Source organism: Aquarana catesbeiana, linkage group LG08, assembly GCF_042186555.1.
Source record: "Aquarana catesbeiana isolate 2022-GZ linkage group LG08, ASM4218655v1, whole genome shotgun sequence".
NCBI classification, from domain to species: Eukaryota; Metazoa; Chordata; class Amphibia; order Anura; family Ranidae; genus Aquarana; species Aquarana catesbeiana.
Genome location: NC_133331.1, coordinates 277,068,498 through 277,089,871, shown reverse-complemented (window position 1 = coordinate 277,089,871; position 21,374 = coordinate 277,068,498). Strand labels below are relative to the sequence as shown.

At 48.2% G+C, this 21,374-nt stretch overlaps 1 protein-coding gene across 1 annotated transcript; it reads right to left on the bottom strand.

Moving 5' to 3' along the window:
• Positions 1–229: 229 nt before the first annotated feature.
• Positions 230–954, bottom strand: LOC141105404 (uncharacterized). The gene has a single exon (XM_073595269.1). The coding sequence runs from the start codon at positions 926–928 to the stop codon at positions 272–274; it is 657 nt and encodes a 218-aa protein (XP_073451370.1). The 5' UTR covers positions 929–954; the 3' UTR covers positions 230–271.
• Positions 955–21,374: the final 20,420 nt, after the last annotated feature.

Sequence of the window (21,374 nt, the reverse complement as noted above, 5' to 3'; positions counted from 1 at the left end):
GTGGCCCCTGAAAAGATCCTATCAGGAGGGAGCTACAGTATCTCTAGTAATGATTTGTGGGATTTCTCATATAAAATGTAGTCTGAGATTCCCTGCAAGAGATAAATGTACAATGTGTGATGGGAACATTTCTCATCTAGACTGTGTGTAAAGTCTATGTGGCTCTGTTAGGAGGAGGTGGGTGTAGCTCTGTTAGGAGGAGGTAGGTGGCTCTGAGAAGAGCCTTTGGGGGGTGGAGATGAAGGAGTTCTCCGGCTACTGCCGCCTTCCTTTATTTCTTCTTCGGAGCGGCCTTCTTGGGCTTGGCTGCTGTCTTGGGTTTAGCCGCCTTCTTAGCCGGACTCTTGGCGGCTTTTTTCGGCTTGGCTGCAGCTTTGGGCTTCTTGGGGCTCTTTGTCGCCTTCTTGGCGGGAGAAGCTGCAGCCTTTGCCGGTTTCTTGGCGGCCTTCTTGGGGCTCTTGGCTGCTTTGCTGGGGACTTTCTTCTTGGGGGACTTGGCTGGCTTCTTGGCGGCCGCAGGTTTCTTGGGCTTGGCCGCAGCCGATGGCTTCTTCTTGGTGACTTTCTTGGCCTTGTCGCCCTCTTGCTGCTTCTTGTTGATCTTGAAGGATCCGGAGGCTCCATGTCCTTTGACCTGGACGAGGCTCCCCTTAGTCACCAGCGCCCTGATGGCGATCTTGAGGCGGCTGTTGTTCTTGTCCACATCGTATCCTCCGGCGGCCAGGAGCTTCTTGAGGGCGGCCAGAGAGACCCCGCTGCGCTCCTTGGAAGCGGCCACGGCTGTGACGATGAGGTCGGACACGCTGGGACCGGACGGCTTCTTGCTGCCTTTCTTGGCTCCTCCGGCTGCCGCCTTCTTAGTCGCCTTCTTCTTGGCGGCGGGCTCCGCTGGAGGAGCGGCGGATGGGGCGATCTCAGTCTCCGTCATGATTCGCAACAAAGGGTTACACAACCTACATAATACAATGGTCCTATCACTCTGGCTTTATACTGTACGATCCTCATTTCTATTGGTTAGGACACAACATGCTGTCTGCACTGCTATTGGCTACACGTTAGACACGCCCACCCACTGTCACTCCAGTGCTGGGGAATCTTCTCTCTTGTTGTGTTTCCCTGGCAGAGAGAAAAACGATTTGTATCTAATATATGACAATGTACGATCTTCATCGGGGACCCGATCTGCTCACTGGACTGTCACTTACCGATCTGTCACTTACCGCTCTCATGATCTGCTCAAGAGGCTGAACACAGAGGCTACAAACACATCCATCCTCCTGAGTGTGTGTCCCATTCTTCCTTCTACCTGCTTTTCTACACACATTCTCATCAGAAAACAATCTTCTCACATCTCCCACTACAATCATCTTCACATTAGATGAGTGAAGAGTGAAGATCAGGAAACATTTCCCTCTAATACAGAACTCTGCTCATCTATAGCTGAGTAGAAGGAGCCTGGAACAAAAACATCAGCCGGAGACATGAGATCCTTGTGTGATGTGATGGGGGAGATTGTTAGAGATACAAAGGTGTCATCTGATGAGAACATGTCATATTTCATGTACTATTTATCATTCTTTACTCATTATGACAACAGTAAGTTTGTAGCCACTGCACACAGCAGACTAGTAAGTAGTTTATTCTGGTGGTGATGTATTATTATTTGCTCATCAATTATCATGATAAATATATTGCCATTCAAATACTCAGAGTAAGTTTATTGCCTCATTTCACTACACAGCTATATAGCCTACCTCAGAAAATATACTGTATAAATAAGAAAAAAAACTAAAAATGAATATATATATATATATATATATATATATATATAATCCCCCAAAGTTCAGCACAGTAATCATTACCTTGTGGCAAATTCCAAGATAGTAAATCTTGGTCATTTGTAGTGATAGATTACTTTCTAGGACAGAGGTCTCCCAACTTTCTACCCAAAGGTCCAGTTTACTATTCTGCAGAAGGGGGGGGGGGGGGGGGGGGCAGCACATTGTTGGTGTTAGTGGAAGAATAGTGTCCCATCATTGGTTTCCATGGAAGGAATTATGCCCTACACTATATGTATGGTGTCAGTGGGTGGAATGGTGACTCAACATTGGTGTCAGTAGAAGGAATAGAAACCTATCATTGGTTTTAATGGCAGGAATTATGACCCTATTGGTATTGTCAGTGGGAATAGCTCTCCATCATTGGTGTCAGTTGGAGGGATGGTGCCCCATCATTTGTGTCAGTGGGATGAATAGTGTCCCATCATTTGTGTCAGTGGGAGGAATAGTGCCCCATCATTGGTTTCATTGGGAGGAATAGTACCCCATTATTGGTATCAGTGGGGGAAATAGTGTTCCGTCATTGGTATTAGTGGGAGGAATAGTGTCCCATTATTGAGGGTCACTGTAAATAGTAGTGTCCCATCATTGGTGTCATTGGAAATAATAGTGCCCTATCATTGGTTTCATGAATAGTGTGCAATCATTGGTGTCCATGGGAGGAAAAGTGCCCCATTCAGGGAAGTCATCAGAATTTTTTTGGGCCCTTTACACAGCCTTAGGCTTGTGCGCCCCCCACCCCCCCGGGCCTGACCACCAACATTCCCCAGTGTCCGCTCACTGTCTGTCCCACCAAATCCGCCCACTGGCCATCCCACAAGGGCCCATCCCATGTCCTCCTCCTTCTCCATCCCATGTCCTCCTCATCCTCCTGCAATCCCATCTCCCCCATCCCATGCACTCCTTTCTCAAGTCCCATCTCCTCCATCTCCACATCCTCCTCCTTCTCCAGTCCCATCTCTTCCCTTCCACATCCTCATTCTCCTGCAGTCTTATCTCCTTCATCCCATGTACTCCTACTCCAGTCACATCTGATCCATCCCACACCCTCCCCCAGTTCCATTTCCTCCATCCCATGTTCCCCCCTCCTCCTCCAATCCCATCTCCTCCATCCCATTCCTTCTCCAGTCCCATCTTTTCCATCCCATTCCTCCTCCAGTCCCATCTCCTCCATCCCATTCCTCATCCAGTCCAATCTCCTCCATCCCACGTACTCTTACTTCAGTCCCATCTCCTCCATCCATTGAGCCGAGGGAAGAGGCCGCATTGGCAGCTGCTTTGCCAGACAAAGTACCCTGAGCCTGGGTGAGAGAGGATGAGGAGGATGGGGACGGCTTGGTCATCCACTCGACCAAGTCTTCCTCATGTTGCAGCTCAACACGGCCAGCTGCCGAAAAAAAGGCCAAGCGTGTCCCACCGCCACGTGCTGATGAGGATGCACCGTTTCCACGACCAGCACTGTTGCCTCTAGACACAGAGCCTGCTTGCCCTCTTTTATTGCCTTGTGACTGTCTGCTTCTCCTTGTTGGCCTTCCAGACATACTAATGGCCTGCAGGGAGATGTAGCTGCACAAAACTGGGATGTATATATATACCGATTATACTGCAGCTAGCAGAATCAACTGCCTGCCTGTAGTATTATTAGTATGAGAACACCTGCACTTGTCTTCAGGTAGCTATACTGTAGGTGCAACTGTGCAGAGTACACAGTACAGTAACTGGAAATACTTCAAGAGCCTACGAAAGCACCGGGCTTCAGGTAGCTATACTGTAGGTGCAACTGTGCAGGGTACACAGTACACTAACTGGAAATACTGTAAAAACACCAGCCTGCCTGAAAATCCTCTGGGTTACTGGGTCTTGAGGATGGATCACTGGTCAGAGCTTGCACAGTATGCATTTGAGCTACTGGCCTGTCCTGCATCCAGCATTCTTTCGGAACGCACATTCAGTGTTGTTGGAGGCTTTGTAACCGATCACAGGTTGCACCTGTCCACCGAACTGGTTGATCAGCTGACCTTCATAAAAATGAATCAGTCTTGGATCACCAGCTACCAAGCACCTGATGCTGATGTAACTGATTGATTTTTTTTTGTTAATGTGAGATCCCTTCAAGACTGCCTATGCTGATGCTGAGTGACTATCCTGTTATGCCGAGTGACAATCCTCTTCCTCCTCAATTTTCATGCTGATAGCTTGTAAGAACATTTTTGGTGCTGGGCCCCGCCACAAGTGACCAAGGCCCAATGTTTCTGCCCCTGTTTAACAAGGGCGTATAATTACAATTTTTGATGCAATACTTTGCAGCAGGGCTCATTCCTGCGTTCCAACTATAGCATCTGTGAGGCGTTGCAGTGTTGTGGCACCAGTGCCTAAGTCCCAATTTTTCTGCCCCTGTTCAACAGGGACATGTAATTACAATTCTTGATCTAATATTTCACAGCAGGGCCTGTTCCAGCGCCCACCAAGAGTAACTGTGAGGACTTACAGTGTTGTGGCAACACCAACACCTAAGGCCCCAATTTCTGCTGAGTATATAGGGCAGGCCCCTACTTTCAAACATCCAACTTACAAACGACTCCTTCTTGCAAACGAAAGGAGACAACAGGAAGTGAGATGAAATTTACCCCTAGGAAGGGAAATTCTCTCCTGTAATGCCCCGTACACACGGTCGGACATTGATCGGACATTCCGACAACAAAACCCTAGGATTTTTTCCGACGGATGTTGGCTCAAACTTGTCTTGCATACACACGGTCACACAAAGTTGTCGGAAAATCCGATCATTCCGTACGCGGTGACGTAAAACACGTACGTCGGGACTATAAATAGCTTTCATCTCTTTATTTATTCTGAGCATGCGCGCCACTTTGTGCGTCGGATTTGTGTACACACGATCGGAAATTCCGACAACGGATTTTGTTGTCGGAAAATTTTATAGCCTGCTTTCAAACTTTGTGTGTCGGAAAATCCGATGGAAAATGTGTGATGGAGCCTACACACGGTCGAAATTTCCAACAACAAGGTCCTATCACACATTTTCTGTCGGAAAATCCGACGTGTGTACGGGGCATAAGAGTTAATATGGGAAAAACGTGTCACCTCTTCACTGATGCTTTATTACCAATCCTTGTTTCACTAAAACCCCCACATTTTCAAAAAACTTTTATCATTTGGATAGAAAGTGAGGTAAAATCTTCTGAAGAGGTGCACAGACAGCAAAACAAATGTCACAGGGGTGATAACCCTTCCCTATGTTTTCCAAGAAGCTTAAAAATAGATTTTGTGGTTGGAGCTACACTTTAAAAATGTACCCGTTCAAAATTACAAACAGATTCTACTTAACAACAAACCTACAGTCCCTGTCTTGTTTGCACCGCCTGTATACTGCTGTTCAGAGTACATAGGGCCTGGGGCCCCACGCCTTTCCTTTTTTTAATCTGGGTTCGGGGTTCCCCTTAATATCCATACGAGAACCAAAGAACCTGGTAATAGACTGGGGGGGGGGGGGGTACCCATGCCGTTTGTCTCACCGATTTTCATCCATATTGTCGGGACCCAACATTGCATTAAAGCCGCAGGCAGTTTTCAATGACTTTTATTCCTTTAAAAATGACATTTTGTGCAGGGACTGTTCTAAGCACGGGAAACACGTGCCACTTTACAGGCATACTATAGACACCCCCCCAGGTACGATATTTAAAGGAATATTTCACTTTTTTTTTTTTGTAATTTAAGCATCATTAAAACCCAAACCCTTTTGAGGACAATAACTTGCATATTAGCCTTTAAAATTAGCACTTTTGATTTTGAATGTTTAAGTCCCATAGACTTTAATGGGGTTCTAAAGTTTGCGCAAACTTTCGGTCCATTTGCAGGTTCTGGTGCGAACCGAACCGGGGGGTGTTCAGCTCATCCCTAACCATGAACAGAGGAGAATACATGCCCTTGCCTTGTTCGCCTTCTGGAAGAGGAATGGCTGAACCTTGTTCCAATAAAGAGCTTACGTAAGCTAACAGGATCTGTTTTTTTTTCTTCTGAACCTGGAAGAGTTGTAGGCATAAATCTGAGCCTGGGGGTGCTGTTGAAGACCCAGGTGTGACCCGCAGAGACCGTTTTGATGGTCCAAAAGTCCTGGATTGAGGCCGCCCAGACATGCCAAAAGCGGAGCAGACGTGACCCCACCTGACATGCTTGAGCGTACCCAATCTCAAAAAGTAAAGTTAAAATTTAAAATTTTCCGCGGACAACAGCTGTGAAGGCCGGTGGTTGTAGCAGGGAGAAACCAGGCTCAGGGTGGTCAGGGAGTCTTGTAGTACCTGCACAGGCCCATGGTGGGTGAAGCAAGATGGCCGCCATTCTGGGGACCAGGCCGAAACAGCGGACTGTCCCACTGGCTGCTACAGGATGAAGGGGCACTGCACCAGCAATTGCAGTTGATCCGGTGGCCGTGGCAAGCAGAGATTAGTCTCCGGGGAGTCAGGCAGGCCAGGGAGACCTGCAGGGCTGCCGCCGGGTGGAGCAAGATGGCCGCCACTCCAGGGACCATGCCGGAGCCGCGGACCATCCCACTGGCTGCTGCAGAATGAAGAGGCGCTGCACTAGCGGTTGCAGGTGATCCGGTGGCCGTGGCTAGCAGAGATTAGTCTCGGGGCAATCAGGCAGGCCAGGGAGACTTGCAGGAACCGGGTGGAGCAAGATAGCCACCGCTCGGGATCTAGGCCGAAGCCGCGGTCTGTCCCACAGGCAGCCCCAGGGCGGGGAAGTCTGATGACGGCGGCCTTGGGTGACGCTCTAGTCAGCTGGAGAGCTCCAAGGACCGTGCAGGGAACAAGGCAGGCTTGCTGAGATGCAGAGGCTGAGTAAGATCGACAGGATTGAGGCAGGATGGTTGTTGCAGGAGTATGGACAAGCGGAGCACTCACTACATGCATCCTACTCCATTGCTCTCCAGACCACACCCCCTAATGTTACCCTGTTATTACATCACATTAATAGAAGTGTTGGTGGGAGGCACTGGATGTAGGGTTAGTGGCTACAGCTAGGTTACTCTCAGGTGCAGGAGGTACAGCAGGTTGGATAAAGTCCAGCAAAAATAAGTGAATAAGGGTATGTTCACACCACATGTGGTGGGACTGTGTTGGGCGACTGTTCCAGTGCAGTCCCACTGCAGGAACAGGGCAAAATGCCTTGTCTCCTATGTGTCCAGGCCATACCACTGCATTGGGGTAGTGTGCGGGCACAGTGCACTGAAAAAACACCACGCAGCCAGCAATTGAACTTCATGAGATGTCTTTGTGACATCTCAATAAAGTATGTTTTAAGGCTGAATTCCAGGAATTCAGCAACTTTGCAAAAAGTGCAGGCACACTATGGTCCACTTAGGTGCATGTCACCTCTGGGACTTATCTCTATTACTTATATGTGACAAGTTTATTGCAGTCCCAGAGGATATACTCCTGCTGTGAGAAGAAAGATTCACACACAGCAGCTATCCCTCCTGTGACAGACCTAGCCGGGACAGAGGCTTTTGGAGGGGACTGAATGCCAGCTTCTTGCTGACCGATTATGGGCCCTGGCATTTGGGGGAACGGTGCTCGTTGTGAGCTGTATGCCTGGGGACCCTGGAAGTAATGTTACTTTGGATTAAAGTTCATGTCCCCCCCAAAACACAAAACTCTGGGAACCCTGTATGTGCCATATTATAGATAGTGACTCCTTCACAATGCTGTGTGTATATATTGAGTGTTGTCTCATGCTATTGTGTACTATTTGCTGTGCTAGTTTGGGGTGGGGCTGTATTCCAATTTTCTATTGTGTCTGTCTGCCTGGGATATCACAGGATGTGTATCCCTATAGAGGGAGGGGGGATTCCTCCAACAGCCCCATGCTGATAAGACTGTGTACTGATGAGACGTTAAACACACCTGACCTGTGTGTCCATTGTCATTGGACGGTTTAACCCGCTCTCTTTTCCAAGGGTGGGGGGAAAGAGTCTCTGAGTTATTTTATCTGTTGTGTCCATGTGTGATAATAAATTAGTTGATTCCTGTTTGACCCTCAAGACAGAACCTTGTCTCGTATTTGGGGGGGGGGAGTTATTTGTATGGGTTTCTTGTTTGGCTGATCGGAGTGTTCGGTAGCTGCCTTTAGGATCGGACATGGAATGACTTAAACGGCTTTAACCCCTTTCATACTCGGGTGTCGTTACACCTCCCAATCCCCTCTGCTGCCCATTCAAAGAAGCCGTTGTATTGCGTGAACTCATTAAAAAATTACAAAGGCTTCTGTGAATGGACTGAAGGAGGGGAAGGGCAGGCAAAGCAGTTCCAGCAACTCTACTCTTGACGGAATTGAGACCACAGCAAGTTATCTTCCTGGAGAACAATAAACCTGTCAGATGTAAATAGAGATAAGTCTACAAGGCGGCAGGCACCTCGTTAGACTTGATTCATGGTATGCCTGGTGTTTTTACAAAGCACCTGAATTCCTGGAATTCAGCTTTAAAAAAAAGGAAACATTGTGATGTGCTGAGCTCAGTGCATCTTCACTGTGCTGATCTCACCACAATGCACACTAGCTGCTGCGTTGCAATGCAGCGGCTGTCGTGAACAAGCCCTAAGTGCACCTGACCAATAGTTTTAGAGTTTAAAAGTCATAGAGATACAAAATAAAAGGATTTCACAGCCAGTGTTGTTTTTAAAAGTACTTTTATTAAAAAAAAAAAAAAAAAAGATAAAAAGTCCTGCGAGCCACAATAAACCTTATGCTTAGTGGATGTCACTACTCAGTTGCATGCGTTAAACATGTCTCATATATCGTGCAAACGGTTAATACAAAAGAAAAATATGCTGAGCTAGAGTGTGCTATATTGTGCAAATCAGTGTTATAGCATACCAAAATGTATGTATACTTACAGACGCATGTATAAAACCATAAATAAATGCATGTAATCAATATCCCCACTGGGTGAACAACAAATGTGTTAAATAATAAAGTGCTCCTTAATAATAATAAAATTATTCAAATGCTATTTTGTACAAACCCACTGAAGTGGAAAATGTACTTATATATGAATATAACAATCTAATCAAACAAACATGCTAAAGTGCATATATAAATATTGTTAAATACTATATTTATTGGCGTATAACATGCGCCGGCGTATAACACGCACCCCAAGTTTAGGAGGGAATTTTAAGGAAAAAAACTTTTAGGGGGGAAGTTTAAGGAAAAAAAAACTTACATTTAAATGCCCATCAATGCAGCCTCATCAGTGTTCATCTATAGCCTTGTCCATCATTGCAGAATGATCAGTGTCCATTTGCAGCTTGCCCAGTGCCGTTTGCAGCCTTGCTAAGTGCCATTTTCAGCCTTGCCCATTGTCATATGCAGCCTTGCCCATTGTCATATGCAGCCTTGCCCATTGTCATATGCAGCCATGCCCAGTGCAGCCTTGCCATTGTCATAAGCAGCATTGCCCATTGTCATATGCAGCCTTGCCCAATGCAGCCTTGCCCAATGCAGCCTTGCCCAATGCCGTGTGCCGTTTGCGCCATTTAAATCTGCCACCGAGAGAGACAGAGCCTGTGTACTCGGCTCGTCACGCCGCCCCGCCTCCCTACTGAGGATGAGAAGCGAGCGCTTCCGAAAAAGACCGAGCCGAGTATACTGTGTACTCGGCTCGGCTCCGCTCGCAGTCCCGCCCAGTCCTGCCATTGGACGGAGTGTTATGTCCATCAAAGGAGCTGGGCGGGACTGCGAGCGGAGCCGAGCACTCGGCTCGGTCCTTTTCGGCAGCACTCGCTCCTCATCCTCTCAGAGACAGCAGGAAGGCGGGACGGCGTGACTGCGAGTGGAGCTGAGCACTCGGCTCGGTCTTTTTCGGCGGTGCTCATATTTTTTCCCGGCGGTGCTTGCTTTTTTTTTTGCGGCGCTCGCTCTTTTTCGGCGGCGCTCGATTATTTTTGGCTCACAGACAGTGGGGATCGGCGTATAACACGCACCCATGATTTTCCCTTGATTTTAAGGTGAAAAAAGTGTGTGTTATACGTCGATAAATAAATTCCAGAAAGTGCTTAGTGCCACACAGTTCATGTGAAAAAACAGTCCTTATTGAAACAAATCTTATAAGTGATTTGTGAAATCCTGTGGACAGATCCTATGAAAGTGTTTATGTGTGATGTCCACTGGTGTTATTTGTTAGCATGCTCATAACTTCCTTTGTGCCGCAGATCATACTTTGGTGCAATCCGGTGACCCCCTAGGTGATATGCTCACCTCAGAGCCTGTGACTCAGCTGATACATTAAGTCAAACCACGCTTTTCAACCACCCCAGGGCTCTGTGCAGATTACCGGATCCCAGGTTCCAATGCAGTATCCAAAGGTATATGAGAGAAGAAAACCGGATGGTGTGATATTGTTTTAAAATTTATTAAGTAAATAAATACACTCCCCAAATGGGGTACTCACAATCTTAAGGTGCGTCAGTGCACCACTCTATGTAAAAATGAATCGGTGAAGGGATATGGTATGTGTCTCATCACTGGCAGGTTCACTGCCTCTCGTTCCGTCCTGGGCCCTCCCCAACGCGTGTCGATACAATTTTGAAGCCTGCCATCCAACACTTGTCTGCGGAAAATCAGACAACAATTGTCCGATGGATCGTACAAACGGTCGGATTTTCCGCCAACAGCCTGTCATCAGACAATTCCCATCGGGAAATCTCAGCTGAAGGAGGTTATCAAGACCAAAGCACTGTTTGACTTTCCAACATATCAGGTCTGTCTGGTAAGCTGTTCTATGTGATTGTTAGTGGAGGAAATCACAATGTAGAGTGTATGGGGCGCACACATTGTGGTTTGCAAGTTTACCACTGAAGCCCCGCACCTCGATATGGAATGTTTAGTAGTAAAAACCTGACAGAAGTTGTGACCTTCCCTCACATTAATCCAAAACTTTAAAAGGAAAAAAAATGTTTGGGCTGAACATTCACTTTGATTGCAATATGCACATCTTGTGTTTTTGACTCAATTGAACCTCCTTTTAATACTATCACTTTACATTTTTTAATCCCCTAATGACGATAATAACAATATAAAAAATACTTTCAGACACTGGGGGGGAATGATGGGAATAAAATGGTTTCCAGGATTGGAGATCATGTGTAAGTTCACCTATAACCCCTTTCCGCCGAGCGTACGCAGACGCGCGGCCTTGGCTTTCGGGGGTTATACCGGGATGATGCCCGCAGCTGCAGGCATCATCCCGGTACCGTTTTTTAGAGCTGGCGATCGGCTTTTCAGGGATAACAACCAATGCGGCTAAAAGCCGCTCAGCTGTTATACCGGAGGTGCGGGAGGGGACGTCCCCCCCTCCCGCCGCCTCCTGCCGCTCTGAACGGGCCTCCCGTCCCACCGGGAGACCCAATTCACGAACCGCCACTTCCGGCGTCTAGCCACAGACTGGAACGAAACTGGAAATGGCTTTGTTCCAGTCTTCTGATTGTAAACATGGAAGCAACGTCACAACATCACTTCTTGTTTACTCGGCTGCCAATGGCACCAGTTTTTTAAAAAAATATACAGTATTCAGAATCGCAGAAAACGGCGATCTGAATACTTTGAAGTGCAAAGGAGGGATCGGGGGTCTTTTAGACCCCCGATCCCTCCATAAAGAGTACCTGTCACCACCTATTACTGTCACAAGGGATGTTTACATTCCTTGTGACAGAAATAAAAGTGATCTTTTTTTTTTTTTAAACACAATTTATTAATATAAAAATACATAAAATAAATAAGAGAAAAAAATGTAAAGCGCCCCCCGTCCTCGCGAGCTCATGCAGCAAAGGAAATGCATACGGAAGTCACGTCCGCATATGTAAACAGTGTTCAAATGACACATGTGAGGTATCCCCGCGATCGTCAGAGCAATAATTCTAGCACTAGACCTCCTCTGTAACTCTAACCTGGTAACCGTAAAAAAAATTTAAAGCGTCGCCTATGGAGATTTTTAGGTACCGTAGTCTGTCGCCATTCCACGAGTGCGTGCAATTATAAAGCGTGACATGTTTGGTATCTATTTACTTGGCGTAACATCATCTTTCACATTATACAAAAAAACTGGGCTAACTTTACTGTTTCGTTTTTTTTTTTTAATTCATGAAAGTGTTCCTTTTCCCAAAAAGTTGTGTTTAAAACTCCGCTGCACAAATACTGTGTGACATAAAATATTGCAACAATCGCCATTTTATTCCAAAGATTCTCTGCTAAAAAAATATATATAATGTTTGGGGGCTCTAAGTAATTTTCTAGCAAAAAATATGGATTTTAACTTGTAAACACCAAATGTCAGAAATGGGCTAAGTCATGAATAGGGATGAGCCGGACACCCCACCGGTTCGCACCAGAAACTGCGAATGGACCGAAACTTTGCAGGAACGTTAGAACCTCATTGAAGTCTATGGGAGTTGAATGTTTGAAATCAAAAGTGCTAATTTTAAAGACTAATTTGCATACTATTATCCTAAAAAGGGTTTGAGGACCCGGGTCCTGCCCCAGGGGACATGTATCAAATGTATCAATGCAAAACAAAGTTTTAAAAACGGCCGTTTTTTCGGGAGCAGTGATTTTAATGATGCTTAAAGTGAAAAAATAAGTGAAATATTCCTTTAAATATCGTACCTGGGGGGTGTCTATAGTATGTGCATAAACAGTGTAGCGCTTATTGTATCAAATGAAAAAATATATGTGATATTGCATACATAAAACAACAAAAAAAGAAAAGATGAATGTCTCTATTATTGCATACAGCACAAAGTATAATCCCGGGTGTCTATAGTATGCCCGTAAAGTGGCACGTGTTTCCCATGCTTAGAACAGTCCCTGCACAAAATGACATTTTTAAAGGAATAAAAGTAATTTAAAACTACTTACAGCTGTAAGGTAATGTCGGATCCTGGCAATATGGATGGAAATCAGTGAGACAAACGGCATGGGTACACCCACCCAGTCCATTACAAGGCCCTTTGGGTCTTGTATGGATATAAAGGGGAACCAAATTAAAAAAAGGAAAGGTGTGGGGCCCCAGGCTCTCTGAACAGCAGTATACAGGCGGTGCAAACAAGACAGGGACTGTAGGTTTGTTGTTAAGTAGAATCTGTTTGTAATTTTGAACTGGTACATTTTTAACGTGTTTAGCTCCAGCCAAAAAATCTATTTTAAGCTTTTTGGAAAACATAGGGAAGGGTTATCATCCCTGTGACATTTGTTTTGCTGTCTGTGCTCCTCTTCAGAAGATTTCACCTTACGTTCTGTCACAATGACAAATGTTTTTAGAAAATTTGGGGGTTTTAGTGAAACAAGGATTGGTGATAAAGCATCAGTGAAGAGGAGACACGTTTTTCCCATATTAACTCTTACAGGAGAGAATTACCCTTCCTAGGGGTAGATTTCATCTCACTTCCTGTTGTCTCCTTCCGTTTGCAAGTAGGAGTCATTTGTAAGTTGGATGTTTGAAATTAGGGGCCTGCCCTATATACTCTGCAGAAACTGGGGCCTTAGGTGTTGGTGTTGCCACAACACTGTAAGTCCTCACAGTTGCTCTTGGTGGGCGCAAGAACGGGCCCTGCTGTGAAATATTAGATCAAGAATCAGAAAAATTGGACCTTTGATGGTGGTGGTGTTGGTGCCACAACACCGTAAGTCCTCACAGTTACTCTTGGTGGGCGCTGGAACGGGCCCTGCTGTAAAATATTAGATCAAGAATTGTAATTACACGCACCTGTGGAACAGGGGCAGAAAAATTGGGCCTTTGGTGGTGTTGGTGGTGGTGTTGCCACAATACTGTAAGCCCTCACAGTTACTCTTGGTGGGTGCTGGAACGGGCCCTGCTGTCAAATATTAGATCAAGAATTCTAATTACATGTCCCTGTTGAACAGGGGCAGAAAAATTGGGCCTTTGGTGGTGGTGGTGCTGGTGCCACAACACTGTAAGTCCTCACAGTTATTCTTGGTGGGCGAAGTATCGGGCCCTGCTGTGAAATATTAGATCAAGAATTGTAATTACAAAATACAAAAATTGGGCCTTAGGCACTGGTGCCACAACACTGCAACCCCTCACAAACACTCTAGTTGGAGCGCAGGAACGAGCCCTGCTGCAAAGTATTGCATCAAACATTACAATTACACGCCCCTGTTAAACAGGGGCAGAAAAATTGGGCCTTAGCCACTGGTGGCAGCGCCCAGAACCAAACATATTCTTACAAGCTATCAGCATGATCATTGAGGAGGAAGAGGATAGTTACTCAGCATAACAGGATAGTCACTCAGCATTAGCATAGGGAGTCTTGAAGGAATCTGACATTTCAAAAAGAAAATATTCGGTTACATCAGCATCAGGTGCTTGGTATCTGGTGGTGATCCAAGACTGATTCATTTTATGAAGGTCAGTCGATTGACCGAGTCGGTGGACAGGTGCACCCTGTGATCGGTTACAAAGCCTCCAGCAGCACTGAATGTGCATTCCGAAAGAACGCTGGATGCAGGACAGGCCAGGAGCTCAATTGCATACTGTGTAAGCTCTGGCCAGTGATCCATCCTCAAGACCCAGTAACCTAGAGGATTTTCAGTGGGAAAGGTGTCCAAGTCAGATCTTGCCCCTAGGTATTCCTGCACCATGTAAAACAGACGCTGGGGATGGTTGCTGGAACTGATCATACCTTGGGGCTGCGGACTAAAAAATTGTCTGAACGCATCGGTCAGACGGCCACCTTCTCCACCACTCCTTCTTTGACTGACCAAAGCCTCAGCAACACGTTGTCCAGGAACAGGAGTTTGTAACCTCCCAGTCTCTGGGAACGCGTTGCACAGACCTTTCTGCAAGGCCTCCCGAAGATGTTTCATCCTCTGCTCCCTCTACAATGGCAAGATAAGGTTTGCAGGGTTGCCAGCCAGTAACGAATCCTCTCCCTGATACCACAAATAAGAGGATCCTTCTGCAGGCTTTGCAGGATCAGGGAGGCCATGCAGCGTAGGTTTGCTGAGGCATTTGGTCTGGAGTCCTCTGGGTCACTAAGGACAACATGATCTGCAGCCACCTCCTCCCAGCCACATACAAGTCCATGGGTTTCTTGGGACTGTAATTGATCCCTTAAAGATTGCTGCTGATGCTGAGTGCCAGGCTCCACCTCCATGCTGACACAATCCTCCTCCTCCTCGTTCTCTTCCTGTGCGATCGGCGGGCACGCAGGAACACTGTCTGGATAAAGGGGGCCTTGAGAGCTAAGGAAGTCCTCCTCTTCCTGCCTCTGTTCTGCCTCAAGTGCCCTGTCCATTATTCCACGCAGCGTGTGCTCCAACAGGTGGACAAGGGGGGCAGTGTCACTGATGCATGCACTGTCACTGCTCACCATCCTCGTGGCCTCCTCAAATGGTGACAGGACAGTGCATGCATCGCTGATCATGGCCCACTGGCGTGGGGAAAAAAAACAAGCTCCACTGACTCTGTCCTGGTGCCATAGTCGCACAGGTACTCATCGATGGCCTCTGCTGCATGTGCAGCTGCTGCAGCATGGCCAACATTGAGTTCCACCTGGTGGGCATGTCACAGATTAGGCAGTTCTTGGGCAGGTTAAATTCCTTTTGGAGGTCAGCCAGCCGAGCACTGGCATTGTATGACCGGCGGAAATGCACACAGACTTTCCTGGCCTGCCTCAGGACCTCCTGTAAGCCTGGGTACCTGCCCAAGAACCACTGCACCACCAAGTTAAGGACGTGAGCCAAACAGGGCACATGGGTCAGTTGTCCCTGTCGGAGGGCGGAGAGGAGGTTGGTGCCATTGTCGTAAACCTCCATTCCTGGCTTAAGCTGGCGTGGAGTCAACCACCTCTGAACCTGCCCCTGCAGAGCTGACAGAACCTCTGCCCCAGTGTGGCAACTGTCCCCCAAGCACACCAGCTCAAGCACCGCATGGCATCTTCTTGCCTGCGTACTTGCGTAGCCCCTTGAACGCCTACGGAACACCACTGGTTCCAAGGACAAAGCACAGAAGAGGCCATGGAGGAAGAAGAAGAGGAAGTGGTGGAGGAGAGAGGTGTGGCAGAATCACCAGTAGTGGAATTTTGGAGGTGTGGTACCGGAACAACCTCCAACACTACTGCACCTTGTCCTGCATCCTTCCCAGCTGCCAGCAGAGTCACCCAATGCGCCGTGAAACTTAGGTAATGTCCCTGTCCATGCCTGCTGGACCATGAGTCAGCAGTAATATGCACCCTACCGCTGACCGCCCTGTCCAGCGAGGCCAAGACATTGCCTTCCACATGCCAGTAGAGAGCTGGAATCGCCTTCCGTGAGAAAAAGTAGCGTTTGGGAACCTGCCACTGAGGACCCGCACATTTCACAAACTCACAGAAGGGGGCAGCGTCTACTAACTGAAAAGGTAGCAGTTGAAGTGCTAGCAATTTTGCCAAGCTAGCATTCAACCGCTGGGCATGTGGATGGCTGGAAGCAAACTTCTTTCTGCGGTGCAGCAGCTGGGGTTGGAGATCCCAGCTGATGAGGAGCAAGGAGAGGTCCTCTTTGTTCTTTGGTGTGGGTCTTTTAGGTACGTTTGCCAAAGAACTGCATGGCAGGTCAACATATGTCTGGTCAAGCATGTGGTGCCCAAGCAGGAGATGTTTTGGCCATGCGAGATACGCTTGAGACATATGTTGCAAATAGCAGCGGTGCAATCTGATGCACTCGTCTCAAAAAAGGCCCACACCAAAGAACTTTTGGAATAACACGCAGAGACAGCAGCGCCCTGCACATGCGGAGCTCTGCGGTGTGATGCAGTCGGTGTGCTGTCCTTAAGCTGGCCCCTGGAGGGCATCCTGCCTCGTTGGTGATGTGCTTCCTCCTCCCCCTCTCTCCTATTAGGCACCCACGTGGAGTCAGTGACCTCATCATCCCCTCCCTCCTCATCACTGGAGCAAACCTGGTAGTATGCTGCAGCAGGGGGAACATGACTGCCAGATTGCCGTCCTTCTTGGGCACCCCCTCTCTCTGGGCTCACGTTACTGCCTTCCTCTAGCTGAGTACCATCATCGGAGCCTTCAAAACGCTGGGCATCCTCCTGGAGCATGTACCCAACACTGTGGTCAAACAGTTCGGGGGACTCCTCAGGAGGACATGGTGGGGCTAGGGAAGGAGTGACTGTTGCCATTGTTGCCATACAATGTTTTGTTTTTCTTGCTTCTAGCCTGATTGTGGTACCACTTGCCGACCGGCTCACGCCGATATACATCGCCAAAGTGGCACGGGTGCTCAAAACAACGTACCCGTACGTTGCTGCGTCATCCGCGACTAGCGGGCGCATGCCGGCGGCCGCACACCGCGGGAGCATGCCCGCAGGTCCCGCTGACTCGATGTCCACCGGTGGCCCACGATCGTGGCACAGAGAGGCAGAACAGGGAGATGTAAACAAGGCATTTCCCTGTTCTGCCTAGCAACATGACAGAGATCTACTGCTCCCAGTGATCTCTGTCATGTTCTAGTGAGCCCATCCCCCCTACAGTTAGAACATGCTGAGGGAACACAGTTAACCCCTTGATCTCCCCCTAGTGTTTATCCCCTTTCCTGTCAGTGACATTTACACAGTAATCAGTGATTTTTTATAGCACTGATCGCTCCCAAAATAGTGTCATAAGTGTCCGATCTGTCCGCCGCAATCACAATAAAAATTGCAGATCGCCGCCATTACTAATAAATAAAAAAATATTAATAGAAATGCAATAAATCTATCCCTTTTTTTGTAGATGCAATAACTTTAGCGCAAGCCAATTAATATACACTTATTGCAATTTTTGTTTTTACCAAACATATGTAGAATACATATTGGCCTAAATTGTGGAAGAAATTTGTTCTTTTATATATTTTTTGAGGGATATTTATTATAGCAAAAAGTAAGAAAAATATTGTTTTTTTTCCCAAATTGTCTCTCTTTTTTTGTGTTTATAGCGCAAAAAAAAAAAAAACCACCAAAAGAAAGCTCTATTTGTGTGGAAAAAAAAGGGTGTCAATTTTGTTTGGGTACAATGTTGCACGACCGTGCAATTGTCAGTTAAATCGACGCAGTGCCATATTCCAAAAAAGGGCCTTGTCAGGAAGGGGGTGAATCCTTCCGGGGCTGAAGTGGTTTAAGAAATCCACAATTGTCTTTTCAGATAAAGTAACAATGTAAGGCGGGAGATTGTGGAGGTTCTTTTAGGCCCCTTTCACACTGGGGCGGTTTGCAGGCGTTATTGCGCTAAAAATACTGCCTGCAAACCGCCCCAAAACAGCCTCCGCTGTTTGTTCAGTGTGAAAGCCCGAGGGCTTTCACACTGAAACGGTGCGCTGGCAGGAGAAGAAAAAATCTCGTGTCGGCCGCATCTTTGGAGCGGTGAAGGAGCGGTGTATTCACCGCTCCTTCACCGCTCCTGCCCATTGAAATCAATGGGACAGCGCGGCTATACCGCGGCAATACCGCGCCTAAAGCCGCACTATACGAGTGGATTTAACCCTTTTTCGGCCGCCAGCGGGGGGTTAATACTGCACCGCTAGCGGCCGAATACTGCGGTAAAACAGCGCTAAAAATAGCGCTGTTTTACCGCCGACGCCCCCTACCGTCCCAGTGTGAAAGGGGCCTTATTGTAACAATGTGTGAGTGCGGCATAAGTGTTTATTCAGCTCTGCCACCTTGTGGTCATTCCTGGTAGAACACTCGGGTGTGTGTGCAGTACAAAGGAGGTGAATAGGGAATGTATACAGCCAGAAAGTGGAGATGATCTCCGCAATAAATCTAGAATCAGGATGGGAATAGAAGGAAAGTTTGATCAATTCCCCTCCAAGTCTGATTGAGCTACAGTACTTCTCATCTAAAGATCATTATTATTAGTTTCTTTTTTTCTGTTTTATTTTCCATCATATGTATATATAGCATCACCAACATGCCACCCACATCTCTCTACATAGAGCCGGACATATCTGTTTTGGATTCCTATTCTCCAATTTAGTTATATATTATTAATGTGATAAATTATAATAATACTGTCAGGTAAAGTTCCCTGTAAAGACAAACCCTTTGTCTTCTTATCACACTCAGACTTGTAATAGAGGTGAGGAGTAATGAGAGGAAATGTGATCACAGTACATCATTCTCTCTTCTCTTTTCATTCCAGTCTTTCTATGTTGATCGTCTTATGGGGCGTACACACGGTCGGACTTTTCACATGCAAAAGTCCGACAGACGCCGCCGGACCAAATCCGGCGGACAATCCGACCGTGTGTGGTCTCCATCGGACTTCCGACGGACCGTTTCGGCCGGAAATCCGACGTACTTTAGATTTGAAACTTGCTTCAAATCTTACGTCGTAACTCCGCCGGACTCAGTTCCTGACGGAAAGCCCGTTCGTCTGTATGCTGGTCCGACGGACCAGATACGACGGAGGGGCAGGTTACTGCATCTCGCGCTCGCTGCAATAGGAAAAACAAATTTTTCTATTGCGGCGAGCGCGGGGGGCATCCCAGGCCCTTAGGTCTGGTATGGAACTTTAAGGGGAACCCCCTATGCCGAAAAACCGGCGTGGGGGTCCCCCCAAAATCCATACCAGACCCCTATCCGAGCACGCAGCCCGGCCGGTCAGAAAAGGGGGTGGGGACGAGGGAGCGCCCCCCCCCTCCTGAACCGTACCAGGCCGCATGCCCTCAACATGGGGGGGTGCTTTGGGGGAGGGGGCGCCTTGCGGTGCCCCCCCACCACAAAGCACCTTGTCCCCATGTTGATGAGGACAAGGGCCTCTTCCCGACAACCCTGCATGTTGGTTGTCGGAGTCTGCGGGCGGGGGGCTTATCGGAATCCGGGAGCCCCCTATAATAAGAGGGCCCCCAGATCCCGGCCCCCCCACCCTATGTGAATGAGTATGGGGTACATGGTACCCCTACCCATTCACCTAGGGAAAAAGTGTAAATAATAAAACACAACACAGGTTTTTAAAATATTTTATTAAACAGCTCCGGGGGGGATCTTGCTCCGGCTTCGGGGGTCCCTCCGGTTCCTCTTCTCCCGGCGTCCGGTTGGTTCTTCGGCCGGCCCCTCCGCTGTCTTCAGGTAGCTCTATTGCCAGCGGAGGTCCAGACTTCTTGTCTTCTCTTCTCCAGATGTTGACATGACGCTCTCTCCGGCCTCTTCTCCCGGTGTTCCAGGTCTTCGGCCGGCCCCTCCGCTGTCTTCAGGTAGCTCTATTGCCAGCGGAGGTCTGGGCTTCTGGGCTTCTCTTCCCCAGATGTTGACACGACGCTCTCTCCGGCTAGACTGGTCTCTGAGGGCTCCGTTGTGACTTATATAGGCGGAGACCCCGCCCCCATATGATGTCACAGTCCCTGGGCATGCTGGGACTATGACGTTTTAAGGGGCGTGGTCGACCTGAAGACAGCGGAGGGGCCGGCCGAAGAACCAACCGGACCCTGGGAGAAGAGGAACTGGAGGGACCCCCGAAGCCGGAGCACGATCCCCCCCCGGAGCTGTTTAATAAAATATTTTAAAAACCTGTGTTGTGTTTTATTATTTACACTTTTTCCCTAGGTGAATGGGTAGGGGTACCATGTACCCCATACTCATTCACATAGGGTGGGGGGGCCGGGATCTGGGGGCCCTCTTATTATAGGGGGCTCCCGGATTCCGATAAGCCCCCCGCCCGCAGACCCCGACAACCAACGGCCAGGGTTGTCGGGAAGAGGCCCTTGTCCTCATCAACATGGGGACAAGGTGCTTTGTGGTGGGGGGGCACCGCAAGGCGCCCCCTCCCCCAAAGCACCCCCCATGTTGAGGGCATGCGGCCTGGTACGGTTCAGGAGGGGGGGGCGCTCGCTCGTCCCCACCCCCTTTCCTGACCGGCCGGGCTGCGTGCTCGGATCGGGGTCTGGTATGGATCTTGGGGGGACCCCCACGCCGGTTTTTCGGCGTAGGGGGTTCCCCTTAAAGTTCCATACCAGACCTAAGGGCCTGAGATGCCTGCGACGGGGCTCACAAGGTTTCATTCTCGCCAAAAAAAGCGGCGAGATTGAATTCCTTTTCTAGTCCCGTCGTACCCGAGTCACGTTCAAAATGAACAGACTTGTCCGTGTGTGGGAAAGTCCGTTCATTCTGAAAGTCCGGCGGAAGTCCGTCGGGAAGACCGGATTCCAGAAAGTCTGGCCGTGTGTAGGCAAGTCTGGCCGTTCAGAAAGTCCGGCGGTAGTCCGCCGGAAGTCTGGCGGCAAGTACGTCGGACCTAGCTTTCCAGAAAGTCCGACCGTGTGTACGCCCCATTACTCACCGCTAAACGCCTCCAACCAAAACCATCCACCCCTCCATAGAGCTCCAATGTCACCGCACATTATAATTCATATTTCAGGAAATGATTGGCCCTCTTGGGTATGAATAGACCCGCCTATGAGGGATAAGAGATGCTACTTTCAAATCTCCCGCCATAATTCTACAGACCGTTAGGAAGATTCAGCCACATTATCCCGCTAAAC